We start from the raw sequence: 14,647 nt of genomic DNA, 5'->3' as shown, positions 1-14,647 counted from the left end.
CAGCCAATTGGCAGTGGCCCGCTAACAAAAACGTTGACTTTTTTTGTATTATTTTTATTAGTCGCTGTCATTGTCATCATAGCCCAGTTTAACCCACTTACCTACATTTCATGTTAGCTCTGATAAAGTAGCTACCGACCTACTTCTTGACGCTCCAGGTGTGCCCAGGATCATTCTGTTCTCTTTCCTCCATCAGAAACAGCCGGCGAGAGCCATTTATGATTTTAAGGCCCAAACCGCCAAGTGAGTAAAAACCTCAAGAAATTCATGTTTGTCGTCAACATTGTCTCAAACAGTGCATGTAGTGGGGAAAAAAATGCAACTATAAATATATATATATATATATTTTTATGTTTTTATCTTGTGACTTTTTTTAAAAAAATTCCTTGATTTGATTTACATTACATGACAGTTTTAAAGTTTGTCATAAGTGAACAGGCGAATGTAAATTTTATTTAGTGGCTCAAATGTTTGTTTGTTTGTTTTTTCACTTTCCTGGTCTCTGTCGTCATAATCTTCGACAACAACCTTAGAAAAAAACCTGTTAACGACACGTGACTGTGTTACAGAGAGCTGACGTTTAAAAAGGGCGAAGCAGTGAATATCATCAGGCAGATAGACAACAACTGGTATGAAGGAGAGCACCGTGGATGCGTGGGAATTTTCCCCATATCGTATGTGGAGGTGAGTTGCACAACGCGAAACATCCATCCTGTTCCGCACGCTGCTGGTTGCATTTAATCTCCTTGTGTCGCTACGGCCGTGCAGAAGGTGCCGTACGTGGAGAGGCAGCAGCCGATCCGTCCTCCTCCGCCAGCGCACGTCAGAGAGATCGGCGAGGCGGTGGCTCGCTACAACTTCAACGCCGACACCAACGTGGAATTGTCACTCAGAAAGGTACTCAGCTTCGTGTGTCTATTGGTACTAAGGATGGAAACTCGATAGAGGTTTTTCCGATGTCCGATATCAATACTGCAACTTGAAGTATCTGCCGACCATTATTGAACCGATACCGATCCTGAGCATTAGATCGAGTCATCCCTATTTATTTTAAAGGACACTTGACCGTATCCAAAAATTACATCGAGAGCAACCGGACGGGGTAGGTTTCTCGAAGACGTTTCACCTCTTATCAAAGAGGCTTCTTCAGTTCTTCAGAAAAAAAAAAACCCTACTCCGTCCAGCTGCCCTCGATGTGACTATTTTTGGATCAGATGACCTGGATGACTGAGAACCTACACAGACGCCTTGTTTTGTGTGTGCGTGTGCAGGGGGAGAGAGTGATGCTGTTAAGGCAGGTGGATCAGAACTGGTACGAGGGCAAGATCCCGGACTCGGCAAAACAGGGGATCTTTCCAGTGTCCTACGTGGACATCATCAAGCGCTCACCGTCTAAAGGCTCCGCCCATCACATAGATCCACGCGGACACTCCGGCAGCAGCAGGACACCGAGCAGCACATCCGTCAAGGTAGGACAGTCATTACCTCATCGTTGGCATAGTAACGACCCTAGATCGTATATATATATAACTGGATAAAGCTGTTCCCAGAATCAGAAATACATTTTTTTTTGTGTTTGTTTGTGCAACACAGTCAAGTCAAAACTATAGACCTTTCATAAGAACTGGATGAAGCTACCTCAAAGCAGGCTGTGGTTGCAATGTAAAGTCATTAAAAAAAATATATATGTGAATATGAAAATAAGCATTAAATGACCAGAAAAATATTTTGTAAAATAGTTTGTTTTGTGGGTGTTTTCTTAAAAAAAAAAATATATGTGAATATGAAAATAAGCATCAAATGAGCAGAAAAATATTTAATTTGAATAGTTTGTTTTGTGGGTGTTTTTTTACCCCCAAAAAAAAAAAAAAAAAAAAAACCCCAGGTGAGTACACCAGGTGAGTACGCTGTCTTTCATTTCTACAGTTCGACACACGCAGCAGACCATACTCTGTTAATCACACTCTGTTCCTTCCCCTTCACTTGATCTTCACGGAGCCCTTCCACCATCAACCTCCACTCTCCACCACCCATGACCTCATCTCCCTCCAGCCCCCGTTGAGAAGGCCCGACCTTCGAGCTGTCACCAACGAGTGGTTGTCCCTCACAATGGACACCGCCCCCTCCACTCCCTCACACTCCCGCACCACCACTCCGGCACCGCCCACACCTCCTCCTCTCCCTGCTGATCTCTCAGCCTTGCAGTTTCCTCCGGAGCCTAAGTCGTTCTCCCCCACTCCGACACAGCGAGGCTCCTTCGCCCTCCCACCCCACCCATCCTCCAGGCCTTCGCCGTTTAGAGAAGGGAAATCTAGTTTAGGTCGCCCTCCGGCTCTTCCGCCTTTCTCCCCACCGCCGCCACCCTCTCCTCGTTCCTCACTCACCTCCCCACCGCCTGCGCCCGCAGCAGCGGACTCGGACCGCAGCAGCAGAGGCTTCACTGAAACAGCACACATTTCGCATGTTCCTAAGCCGGAGGTTTTGTTCTGTACGTCGCCCGAACCGATAAAGTCACCGACACTAATTCCACAGTTGTACCAGTCGAACGAACCGAATAACAAACGAACCAGAGCTGCTGATATTGAGCTGCAGGTTCAAGACCCTTACGATGAACTATTATCTCTGGTCCTGGAAGAAACTATCGGAACAGGCGCTGCTGACTCACTAAGATTTTCACCTTTTGAGTCCCAGAGGGTTCAGTCGAAAGCAGAATCTGGGCAGGTGACGGGAAAACCTCCTCCTGTAGCTCCAGCAGTTAGTAAAGCCACAGGAGGAGCAGGCAGTGTTCAGTTAGAGGTGCAGTTTCACAAGCCGGTGATGATGGAGCCGCTGGCTCCCACCTGGGGGGCTCAGGCGAAAAGTGACGCACCGGTCAAGTCTCAGGAACCGCCATCGGTTAAGGGGACGGTGTTTACAGAGCTGTTCATTGAGGAAGAGGATGAAGCTTTAGACGAAGAGGAGGAGGAAGAGAAGATTAGATCTTTAAGTGAAAGACTCGGTGTACAGGTAGAGCATGGTGTGAGCCTCAGTCGGGGCATGGAAGAAAATACGTTTGACCCTAATACGTTATTTAACGTCGATTTCTGAAAGTAAATGAGTAAAAGTCAAATAAATACGTTCCCTTTTTGTTTTAAAGTAACTAATGTAATGTAGCGTCATTTTAATTTAATTTTTGTGCCTAAAAATACAGATTATTGACAGAAACAAACTTGTACTAAACTTGTCACAAATAATGAAATTTAATTAATTTTTTTTTTTTATTTTCCTCCATGTCCCTCTTGAGTTTTAGCAAAATTCAGCCATAACCACAATCAGGCTGTTTTTACAAATAAAAACAAAGATTGTGTTATCCTACTGTTTGTGAACCAGCGCCCGACTTTCGAGGTCATTATTTTATACTGTTAAACAACAAGTTAACATGCTCAAAATACTATTACAAATGCAGTTCAACATGAGCCGAGATCCTAACCACTACGTTACGGTGGATGCTTTATAATTTATTCGTTAAACAGTAGTTTGAACCTAGTGTTTAGGGTACTGGTATGTAATATCTGTATGTACAAACATTTCTGGAAGTTAGCCAAGGTTAGCGATATCAGCTAATTGGGCGGCAAGATAAGTAAAAGTCAAAATGTTAAATGTTAAAATGTATTCAAAACAAAAGCAAAAAAAGTTAGTAACAATCTTATCTGTGACCCACATCCAGCCCACCTAGACCTAGGTCTGGTCTGGATCCCTATTTGTGAAGCATACATTTCAACAGATTGAACCATGTTTAATGGCATATGTAATGATATTTGAAGTATGTAAGAGCCTTGTACTGTTCCTGGTTTACCAGCATTCACAAACAGTAGACTAACTCACTCGAAGTTTGGAGAAATTGTCTTAGGAACTTTCAGTTTTGTTTTTTTTTCTTTCTCAAGTTAGCATCAAGTGTTAGCCTCGGGACTGATGTGTGTGTTGTTACCTCTGTAGGCTGACGTCTCTCCTCCCGTCCCGACACGGCTTGCTCACCCTGGCTCCTCCTCCTCACCCTCCGTACCACGACCTCTTACCTCCTTACCTCCCTCCCCTCCTTTTTCCTCTTCTTCTTCCTCCTCTTCATCTTCCTCTTCTTCTTCTTCTTCATCTTACGCCCCTCCTCCTGCCCTACCTTCCCCATCACACTCAAAGCCGTACGACAGCATCAGCATTCCCACCTCTCCTCCGCGCTCCCCGCGGCCCCCGCCCCTTCCACATCTCTCCACGTCGCCCCCACCTTTACTCCCTCCTTCTCCGCCTGTCTCTCCACCACCCGCCCACTCCTCGCAGCGCTCAGCTCCTCCACGCTCCAGCTTTTCTCAGTGTCCGTCCGTGCCCATCCCGTCTCTTTCTGACTATGACTCACCCACACCACTCCCAACTAAGCCACCTTCGCCCCCGACTCCACCTGCTGTCCCCCATCCAGGACATAGGTCTTCTAAGGTGAAGGTAAAGCTGGAATGTTGGGTCCATGGCTTGGTTTTTCGTTTTTTTTTTTGGTCTTGGTGTGAGGAAAAAGTCCAGCTGTTGTTAAATCCCTGCTCCGTCGGAGGGAATGATTGGATTTGGTTTTTGCTCCGTCGGAGGGAATGATTGGATTTCGTTTTTTTTACAAATTATTTAAATGATATTACTTTAATGATGATAAAAGAATGACATTTACTGACATTTTAATCCAGAGTGAATGGAATGAGAAGACTTTGTTTTGCCCTCTAACCCTTGAACTAACACAGGGTCTGAGTAGCTTCTCCAGTGTCCTTGTCTCCTCGCTTGCATAGCTTCTACTGTGTCGTCTCCGTCTCCTTGAGGAATCTCGAAGGTGTGTGATTGAGATGATGGTGATGACGGCTGTAGCTGGTTGACAGTAGGGCTGGGTATTTACTAAGAATTGAACGTTTTGATTCAAATTCTTAAACTCGATTCGAATCGATATTGACCTAAATGCTGTGATATCGATTCAGTATCAAATAGAAATACTCAAATGAGTACCTGATCATTTTGGTAATAATCACTTATTTATTTCCATGCCCATATGAGCAGTCATGGTTTAACTTCTAGCAATTTTGAGCAACAGAAGATCTGAAAATAAAGCATCAACACAGTAATACTAGTACAGAATATGGTGGAAAGTACTGTATAGTTTGCTGGTATTTATACCAATGTGGCCACTGAGAGGCATGGGTCAGAATCAGAATGGCATATAATACATACCAGTAGTAATAAACAACCAAGGAAAAGCTAAATTGCCTATGATTAGCATTAGCATGGGTCAGAATCAGAATGGCATATATTAATAATACATACCAGTAGTAATAAACAACCAGGGAAAAGCTAAATTGCCTATGATTAGCATTAGCATGGGTCAGAATCAGAATGGCATATAATACATACCAGTAGTAATAAACAACCAAGGAAAAGCTAAATTGCCTATGATTAGCATTAGCATGTCAGACAATCAACATAACTGTCAGTTATGGAACAAAATATAAGGCTGACAGCCTTAAAAATCTCATTTACTGGTTCCTGGCACACTCTAATACTATATATATATTTTTTTTTTTTTTTAAATAGGCACAGCAACTCTTAAATAAACTTAACGATCTTTTCTACCGACACACCGCTCATTGCCGCGCCCCTCTTTGACAGCAGGGGGCACTGTTCTCCGCTGAACCTATGCTGTCGTTCAACACCAAGGGGCTTGAATCGATATTAAATCGTGAGGAGAGAATTGCCAAGTCAGCGATGAATCGATATCTTTTACCCACCCCTATTTGACCGCATGCCCTTTCGCCTGCACTTGTTGAGTTCATTGACCTGTCGAAGCTCACGGCTTGTGTTGCCTCTGGTCTTTCCGCTTGTTAAGCAGGATCCGGTGGTTGGCGGTAAACCTCCTCGTAGCCCCATCTTGTCCCGGAGGTCGTATCTGTCTCCCGTTAGAGGTCGAAGGGTAGGGGGGCCATGCCTTCATTCAAAGCATGCTGTTCCTGTACAGTTCTATAATCTCTGCATGGAGGAAATCAGTCGTTCACCACTGATCACCTCACACCCTGTAACACATACTGTTTGTTTTTTTTTCCTACATACATGTAGGGTTTGTTTTTTTTCAAACATCTAGAAAAGTTCTATTAAGTATTAAGAAAATGTTGAAAAGCCTTAACGATAACAGATACCTGTCACATTTGGTTTAATTGTGTTTTTGTTTTTGTGTCTTTCTTAGCGATTAGTACAGGATGCGCTCCACGGTGGAGGAGACCCGTAAGTGATTTTTTTTAAGATATTTTGCATAAGAATTATTTGTTAAATGTAGGGCTATTAATTTTGTCCTCAACTGTGACTGGTGATCGTAGACCAAACAATGGGCCACGTGCTGGTCGTTACTTCACTGTCTCTGTAACATTCATCGTTCATATTGCGGACACTTGCCGCGTTAACGGTCAGTATGTTGTGACGCAGATACCAAGTCCTGTACAACTATATGCCTCGCAACGAGGACGAGCTGGAGCTGAGAGAGGGCGACATCGTCGATGTGATGGAGAAATGTGACGACGGCTGGTTTGTTGGTAAGAGAAGGAAAGGAGACGTTCATTTTTAAAAATGTTGTTTGTTAAAATGTTGTTGTTTTTTTTTTTTGTCCTGTGATTATCTTAGTAATTTCTCTCATTTTTGTGTATACCGTAATTTCCCGTCTATAAGCCACTACTTTTTTTTCACACGCTTTGAACCCTGTGGCTTAAACAATGACGCAGCTAATTTATGGATTTTTACGTGCTAACGAAGTTCATAAAGCTAACTATCAATGACTTTTCTGGTAGGCTACCGTGTGTTATACTAGCGTAGCGTTTGTCTGTCATGTCATGTTGAAGTGTGAGTTGGTTATACAGCAGCTGTTAAAGCTCTGTTTATGTTCTGTTGTGGTCTTTGTAGCTGATAATAAAGACCCCAACTTCCCTGTTTCTGTTTACCTCTGCTGCGGACAAGCACAAAGTGAAGGGAGTTAGCCGCGTAGCTAATGTTAGCTTCGGCCCTGGAGCAGATCACTAAGTCTCCCCTGTGCATTCCAACTACGGTCGGGGACGCTGAAGCAGGAAAGAGCTAACGTGTAACTAGCCGTGTTACAGGCACAGTTCGAAAAAAAGCATTTATTTAATTAGTTAAAAGAAATATTTCTGTATAAATATCCAATGTTACGTTTCTGTGTAAATATCCAATGTTACAAGTGCAACCTATATATGTACAATTATTTTTTTCTTTTTAAATTTAGTGGGCACGGCTTATTTTCAGGTGCGCTCAATAGTCCAGAAATTATGGTTAATATAATTTATGCATTTTTTTTTCCAATCATCTCACCTGTACATTGGCCCCAAAATGTTACTGGATTGTGAGACACGTTTTCTTGACACCTATTTCAGATCTCCTAAGTATCACTACAGGAGCGGTTTCCTCTTGCGTAGTTCTGTGTTACTGACCCATAAAGGAAGATGGCGCTCTACGATAAATTCAACTCTTTACATTTAGCTTGTGTTCTGACTGCAGTAAAATGAAATGATCTTCGTAAGGGCTGCTGCCAAATTCATTTTCTTCCGCTTCATGTTTTGAAGGCACGTCTCGAAGGAGCAAGTTGTTCGGAACCTTCCCAGGAAACTACGTGAAGCAGCTATAATAATTCCAACACCTCACCTCCCCTCAGGCCACACCCCCTCCCATCGGCACCGCCTCCCATCAGCTCTCAGCAAATACGTGCGGCACATGCTGAATTGTGTGGCTTGCGAGCTTCACACAAACAAGAACATTTAGCTCTAAACTAGCCATTGGAATGGAAGAGAATGTTGTGTATTTTTAACTTATATTTTTATTTTTTTATCACTTAGAATCTAGACTTTAGCAATGTGCAACCTTTTTTTTTTTTTATCCACTTGACAGTGATGGAATGATAGGAATCTCTTGTCGGGATGAAACCAGGAGAAAGTGACGTTGGTCACAGAGACATAAACAGTTTTTACATTTTACGTCAGTGTTCGGTTTAAATCCGTGTCCGCAAAGACACTCTGTGCTGAGAGGGATCCAGTATTCTGCCCGTCAGCAGGTCTGTTGTATGAACTGTATTAATCGGGCGTTTGCGGCCGATGTCATCGTACCCGGTAAAGGAGTGATATGTGGAGCAGACTGTGCATGTGTCGTTGTTAATTGTTACTCAGTGCATCGATTAGATTATACTTAGGTCAATGACAGTTACTAATTAAGTCATTTTGGGGTTTGTTTTTTTTTTTTTAATTTTGCAACCAGAAAGTGTAAAAGTATCATTGGAAATGCTAGATTTACTAAATATAGGAGTAGACACCTCTGTTGTTTTTTTTAACTTGACAACTAGAATATTTGATGCACTTTAACAAAGTTTAAACACTATCTGTGTGTGTTTTTTTGTTTGTTTGTTTGTTTCACTTCAGGTTTTATACACCAGAGATTGTTATGACCTGGAGCTCTTGCCACATGTATGGAGAGGATATGTTGATGAATCAAGATTACTGACGGGGTTTTTTTTTAGGTATAATCATGAGATAACAAACATAAGGTTCCTCACAGACTGGAGCAGCAAAACACACACAAGGAGTTTTTTTTTAGGTATAATCATGAGATAACAAACATAAGGTTCCTCACAGACTGGAGCAGCAAAACACACACAAGGATGTTTCATCCTTCATTTGTAGGATACAATCTTATATCAAATTTAAATCAACTCAAAAGAATCCGAATATGATTTGAGTTATATACTGTGCAAATGTTTAAGGCTAGGTTAAAAAATATATATATATAAGCTGTAAAGTTAAAATGATTTCACAAATATCTTTTTTTTTTTTATTTTAGTTTACAAAATACCGTATAGAAAAAAAATAATGTCAGAAGAAAACCTGGTAGACTTAGGTGAAGGACAGCGACACCTATCGACTGCCTAAAGAAATGTTGCCAGAATGAGTTTTGGTGGCTGTGAATAATTTGTACCATCGAAATGGAACTATGGTGATTTAACTATGCACAAAAACATAGGAACTTGGCGGAGAACTATAGTAGCACAATAGCGACATCTGCTGGTAGTCACGAAATACAGCGATGGCTGCTTTGCAGGTTTAGAGCTGAGTTTCTGCAAATGCAATGCAGTATTTGAAATCTGTATCCAGAATTCCTTTTTTTTTCTCTCCTTTTGATTACATTATATCTCAGCAAATCAAATGATTAAAAAAGATATTTGTGAAAGTATTTTAACTTTACACCTTTTTTTTTTCCCAACTCAACTCTAAACCTTAGCACAGTGCAGACACCAGGGACTGTTTTTTAATCCAGTTTTCAGAGTAAATCCATAGTGTATCACTGTTCAAGTACTATTTCCCTTTTATGTTGACATGCACAAGATTTCTTTCTTTCTTTTTTTTTTTAATTATTATTATTATTTTGTGTTTCACTCATGCTGGGCACCGACACAAGACAAGTTAAAGCACCTTAAGATATTATTTTATTTTGATCATTCACTGTCTTTCATGTCACACCCGACCCTTCAACATGTCATCCTTTATTTTAGGCTGTGTCTGTGTCACTGTGTGTGTGTGTGTGTGTGTGTATCTGTGTGTGTTTTTGTAAGCCTTTTGTATGAGTGCTGTACAACGGTCAACATCCACTTGCTTTATAAAGTCTGCTTTTTCTCACCAAACGACACATTTAGTTTTCTCTTCTTTCTTTACGTCTCTGTCATCACTGGTGCTTTTTTTTTTTTTTTTTCCTACACTTTATTGGCAGCTTTCACTTTGGCCATAGGGCTTTTCTTTCCTTCCCTGGTTGTTCTTTAAAAACCAACACCTTATAATACAAAGAATAAAGTCAGTGTAGGTAATTTTATATCAATACATTTGTTAACTTTATCTGTGATGCAAAAAAAAAACATTCATTAATGCCGTGGTTCCCAACTTAATCATTGGGCTTCGGGAACCGCGGCATTAATGCGTGTGTAGTTTAGAGTTCAGAGCACAGTGTGCACAGAAAACCCTCACAAACAAGTTTCCTCTACAATCTTAGAGATTTGGACTCTAACCGTTGATATTTGAACTGTAATGCCCACAGAAAACCCTCACAAACAAGTTTCCGCTACAATCTTAGAGATTTGGACCGTTGATATTTGAACTGCAATGCTCACGTCAACCAGTCTATACGTGCAAAATTAAAGGCAAACACTCGGACCTGTGTTGTTTTTACAGTATTCTAGAAGTTATTCACTGACTTTGTTCAGCTGTGTTGCTAATAAAATCCAGCGTTTTGGTAAAATACTTTTGTTTTGTTTTTTTTCAGCGGTAACAGATGATGAAAACCGAACAACGGGATTGTCATATTGTGTAAAGGTACCTTGCTTTGATTTTTTTTTCTTCCCCCCTTTTCTCCTGTCTCTAAGGACTCAGTTTGGTGGTGGTTTGGTGATGGTGACTTTTCCGACTTTTTTACAGTTCCACCTATTGACACTGGAGGGCAGTAATGTACCATAAATAAAGAGCACAGCTGCTTGTCTGAAATTAGAAATCCCACATTTCAGAGAAGGCTTATGTAAATAAAAAATGTTTTCAAGGAATTAAAAATAGTTTAGTGATATCGCTGGCACAACTAAATATCTTCGTGATCTGAATTTTTGCTACGGGATGGAGGACATGCAGATAGTTGGAGTCAGAGTAGGACATACAGAGAACAGGGAGAGACGGAAATCAATGATTCACTGTGGCAACCCCTGTAAAAAGGGACAAAGCCGAAAGGAAAAGAAGAAGAAGAAGATTTTTTTGAGCTGTGCTTTTAGTGCTTTTAGTTATTGTTAAGAATAACATTGTTGGCTCCACTCTCGTACTGATTAAACTGTAACGGATGAGGTCAACACAGAAGACACGAAGCAGGCTTTGTGAGTTGCAATTGTATTAAAAAAAAACATTCAGGTTAGCAGTAGTGTAAGTTAAAAAAAAAAACAACAACAACAACAACATGATGAGCAATAAAAGCCATGGTTTCTTTCTGGGCGTCAGCAAGGAAACAGAATTCTGTCCAGCAGTTCTTTGATGCAAATGAGCACATGATGTAAAAATGCATGCTCTGCATTGAGGAGATCTTTGCCATATTCTGGTCACATGACTTCTCCTCCTCCTCCTTACACTGGATATTCTCTCCACAGGCTGAAAGACAACAATTACAAGTTTGGGTGAAAAGGCATGAACGCAGGTAAAATAAAGCATCAGTGTAACAAACTCGAACAGGAAGTAGATTTTATATATATATACATATATATATATATATACATATATGTATATATATATATATATGTATATATATATAAAATCTACTTCCTGTTCGAGTTTGTTACACTGATGCTTTATTTTACCTGCGTTCATGCCTTTTCACCCAAACTTGTAATTGTTGTCTTTCAGCCTGTGGAGAGAATATCCAGTGTAAGGAGGAGGAGGAGAAGTCATGTGACCAGAATATGGCAAAGATCTCCTATATATGTATATATATATATATACATATATATATATGTATGTATATATGTATATATATATATAAAATCAATCAGCTTTAAAATGTATTTTTGTCATATCCAGAACCTCTTTTTTTTTTTGTAACTTTTACCTCATCTTGAACTCTGAGTCTGCTGACGTCTGCAGTAGCAGCAGCTCTTTGATGTCCTCAGGTGGATTCAGACCGTGGAGGTTTGCTCTTTCCCATCTCTGCAGCCGACTGATTCCTGGACAGGGCAACGTTATTTTTTTCATTAATGATATAATCTGTTTGCTTTTAGTTCAGAATATAAAGTCGGGATGTCCAGTAATATCGGTTGGCCAACTGATATTATCGGCTGGCCGATATTAGCTTAATTATGTAACATCGGTAACGAAAACCCAATAACGCAATGCCCGGGTTTCACCCAGATGATGTGACTTAAAATAGTATTGTGCACGGTATTGGTATTGTTGATATCGGAAATGGAAATTAAGTGTTTGGACAATATTGGCAAATCGGACGTCTGCAAAAAAAGTTGCAATATCGGTCATCCCTAATCTAAACAACTACTGCCACCTGAATGACGCACAATGGCTTCTCAAAATAACAAGGCTCTGTTTAGTGAATAGCTGAAGTTTATCAAATATCATCTGTAAAGTGAACTACAATTGGTCGAAGTCTTACCTGTGCACGGGCCGAATCGCCAGTCCAGATCAAACTGTCGGAGTTTCTGCAGCTGCTCTTCTCTGATGGCTTCAGCGTCATCTTCTACTCCAGTCACAGAAACCCCCCACAGTCAGAAATTAGTTCGTACGGACATTAGAATAATGCATTCATACATTGAGATAGTGCGTGAATATATACGTACCTTTCTGGGGAGGAGGAGGAGTCGGCCTCTTCGCCCGTTTCCCACCTTTCCTGGTTCTTTTCACCACTTTGAAGGAATCGGTGATCAATCCACGCTTGGTCGTCATGCTGACTAATCTGTAACACACACACATATGGAGTGATTAAGTTGGCTCCCAACACCACAGCTTCAAGTTTGGTAAAATTTTAAAAAGTTAAAGTTAATATTATTTAATTTTCATTTAAAATTAGTGAGAAGTGTGTCTTAAATTCAACAGCGTTGAGTACATACCAATAACACCGTAGTTAAGTCACTACGGTTTTATTAACACGTAACAACATCAGTGGCTGGTGGCCGAAATTCACATTCAAATTCGTCTTTAACTACAAAAAATGTATTCGCTTTGAAATAATAAACGGACACATTTATACACCAGCGTGCATTTTGCAGAATAATTACTAAAAATAAAATAAACAAACCTGTTTTATCAAAATGAAGACAAAACAGCCCCCTGTTTTTCCTTCATACAGCTGATAGAAACAACAGCGACGAAGTTCGTTTCGCCTTAGATGATTAAAGCTATAGCCACATTTTTACTTCCGTTCTCTTTATTTCTCTCCCATTAATTCTACCTTTCCTTTCGCTTCGTCTTGGCGCTCTTCTACCCATGCGTTCTTTTTATTTTCAAATGTGTATGTTATGTTTTCTATTCTTTCTGTGCTTTCTTCCTCCCACCTTTCCTCAATGAAATGTGTAAATGTAAAAGTGTCGTCCAGACTGAATACATGTATATCTCAATGACGTCATGTCAATGTCAATAGAATCTATAATAAGTCGCTATTTCCTAGATAACTCGTGTGTACTAACGATGGCACCAACAAAAAACTAACTTCAGAGCTAGAGACCGCCCCCATCTTCTTCTCTCTCTGTATCACTAGAGAGCAGGGTTCTCTACTGCCACCTGTTGTTAAATATTCGCATGAATTTTCGAAAGACGTGTCATAAACACAGCAAGAAAACAATAAAGACGACCCATAGCTCAGAGACGCGTACAAAATGGCCTAAAATGCTAACGACGAATAAAAGTCTTCATATTTACCTTTAAAGTTGTAGCTTTTTATAAGGTATACAATACTATTTAAATAGAATGGTTTAAAGTTGTAGCTTTTTATAAGGTATAACATACAATAATATTTAAATAGAATGGTTGAATTCAAATGTGAAAAAAAATAAAGTTAAAACCTGTTTTAAAGTCATTACTTCGATGGAAGAAGTTGTATAAAAACATAAAATATAGGAATAAACTGTCGGAATTTTTTTAATAAATTTATCTTTAATTCTGTAGGAGACCAAAATAGCACAAATCATTGTTATTTTTGTGTTTTTCATAATAAATAAGAATATAATAATATAAACAATGCCTCTAAAAACAGCACCGATACAAATAGTTTCTTGCTTTCTTCCTATTCATGTTCTCTTTTGGTTATCTTTAACACCGTTTCACCACTTCCTGCTTCTGCTCCAATCACAGTCCATTATGACTGAGTGCAGTGTAATGGTGTTCAGCTGATATAGCCTGATGCTGCTGCACTGATTGGATTATGGTGAAACATTAAACCCCGCATATGGTTTGTGGCTGAAAGAGTTTGGATGTAAAACGTGGTCCATGAGTTTTTTTTTTTTTCTTTAGTGGCTTTGTGTACAAAATGTGGTCGATTTCGTTCCCTTTGGTCGACCGCTGACTGCTCGCAGGAACATTAACTGTTTATGACTTATTTAGTACGTAAATCCAGGAAACGCTTCATACAATCTAAACAGTAATAAATATTTTCCAATATTCAAAATTAACTTAATTAGACCTTAAATAATGGGTTTCTGTAACATACTGCTGACATTCTGGTTGGTAAATGACAGTTGTTAAATTGTTATCCTCCCTAAAAGTATATTTCAATTATTATGAGTTTAATAATAATGTTATAATGAGTTGATTGTTTTTAGATATATTTGGTGTTTTTAATGTGGTAAACTGTATTTTCTATCTACCAAATAAGATTTTATTCCCAACTCTTACGGTAGATGTTTTGGCTTTTTAAAGCTTTTTTAGGCTAGGTTTTAGCTTTTTTACGTTTGGACTGATTGAGGAGACTTTGGTGTTGCTGCTTGCTAACATTATTTTGAGGTAATTCTTGGCTATTTTATTTACTATATTATTACTTTACTTTTGACTTAGAACCATTGAAAGAGCTACTACTTAGCTTTTTG

The 14,647-nt window shown here is 39.8% G+C and overlaps 2 protein-coding genes across 12 annotated transcripts in view; one reads left to right on the top strand and one right to left on the bottom strand.

The window, feature by feature from the left end:
• sorbs2a (sorbin and SH3 domain containing 2a) overlaps positions 1-9,949 on the top strand; it is a 52,661-nt gene extending 42,712 nt beyond the window's left edge. For 7 of the 11 annotated variants that reach the window (XM_025058747.1, XM_025058745.1, XM_025058743.1 and 4 more), the window contains 5 exons: positions 197-243; positions 570-684; positions 769-897; positions 1,272-1,469; positions 1,999-4,120. In XM_025058747.1, coding sequence (XP_024914515.1) covers positions 197-243; positions 570-684; positions 769-897; positions 1,272-1,469; positions 1,999-3,087 — 1,578 coding nt within the window. In that variant the 3' untranslated portion in view covers positions 3,088-4,120. Of the gene's footprint in view, positions 1-196; positions 244-569; positions 685-768; positions 898-1,271; positions 1,470-1,998; positions 4,121-6,238; positions 6,277-6,474; positions 6,582-7,619; positions 8,564-8,626 lie in introns of those variants that run through there. The other 4 variants (XM_025058746.1, XM_025058753.1, XM_025058752.1 and 1 more) reach the window with 3 other exon arrangements.
• A 993-nt stretch (positions 9,950-10,942) lies between these two features.
• pold4 (DNA polymerase delta 4, accessory subunit) lies at positions 10,943-13,248 on the bottom strand. Its single transcript, XM_008317810.3, has 5 exons — positions 12,865-13,248; positions 12,407-12,522; positions 12,223-12,306; positions 11,668-11,782; positions 10,943-11,213 (listed from the first exon to the last, which is right to left on the bottom strand). The coding sequence occupies exons 2-5, from the start codon at positions 12,510-12,512 to the stop codon at positions 11,189-11,191; spliced, it is 330 nt and encodes a 109-aa protein (XP_008316032.1). The 5' UTR covers positions 12,513-12,522; positions 12,865-13,248; the 3' UTR covers positions 10,943-11,188.
• Between the last annotated feature and the right edge of the window lie 1,399 nt (positions 13,249-14,647).

Source organism: Cynoglossus semilaevis, chromosome 9 (assembly GCF_000523025.1).
Source record: "Cynoglossus semilaevis isolate Cse_v1.0 chromosome 9, Cse_v1.0, whole genome shotgun sequence".
Classification (NCBI taxonomy): domain Eukaryota; kingdom Metazoa; phylum Chordata; class Actinopteri; order Pleuronectiformes; family Cynoglossidae; genus Cynoglossus; species Cynoglossus semilaevis.
This window is presented reverse-complemented; position numbering and strand designations above follow the sequence as displayed.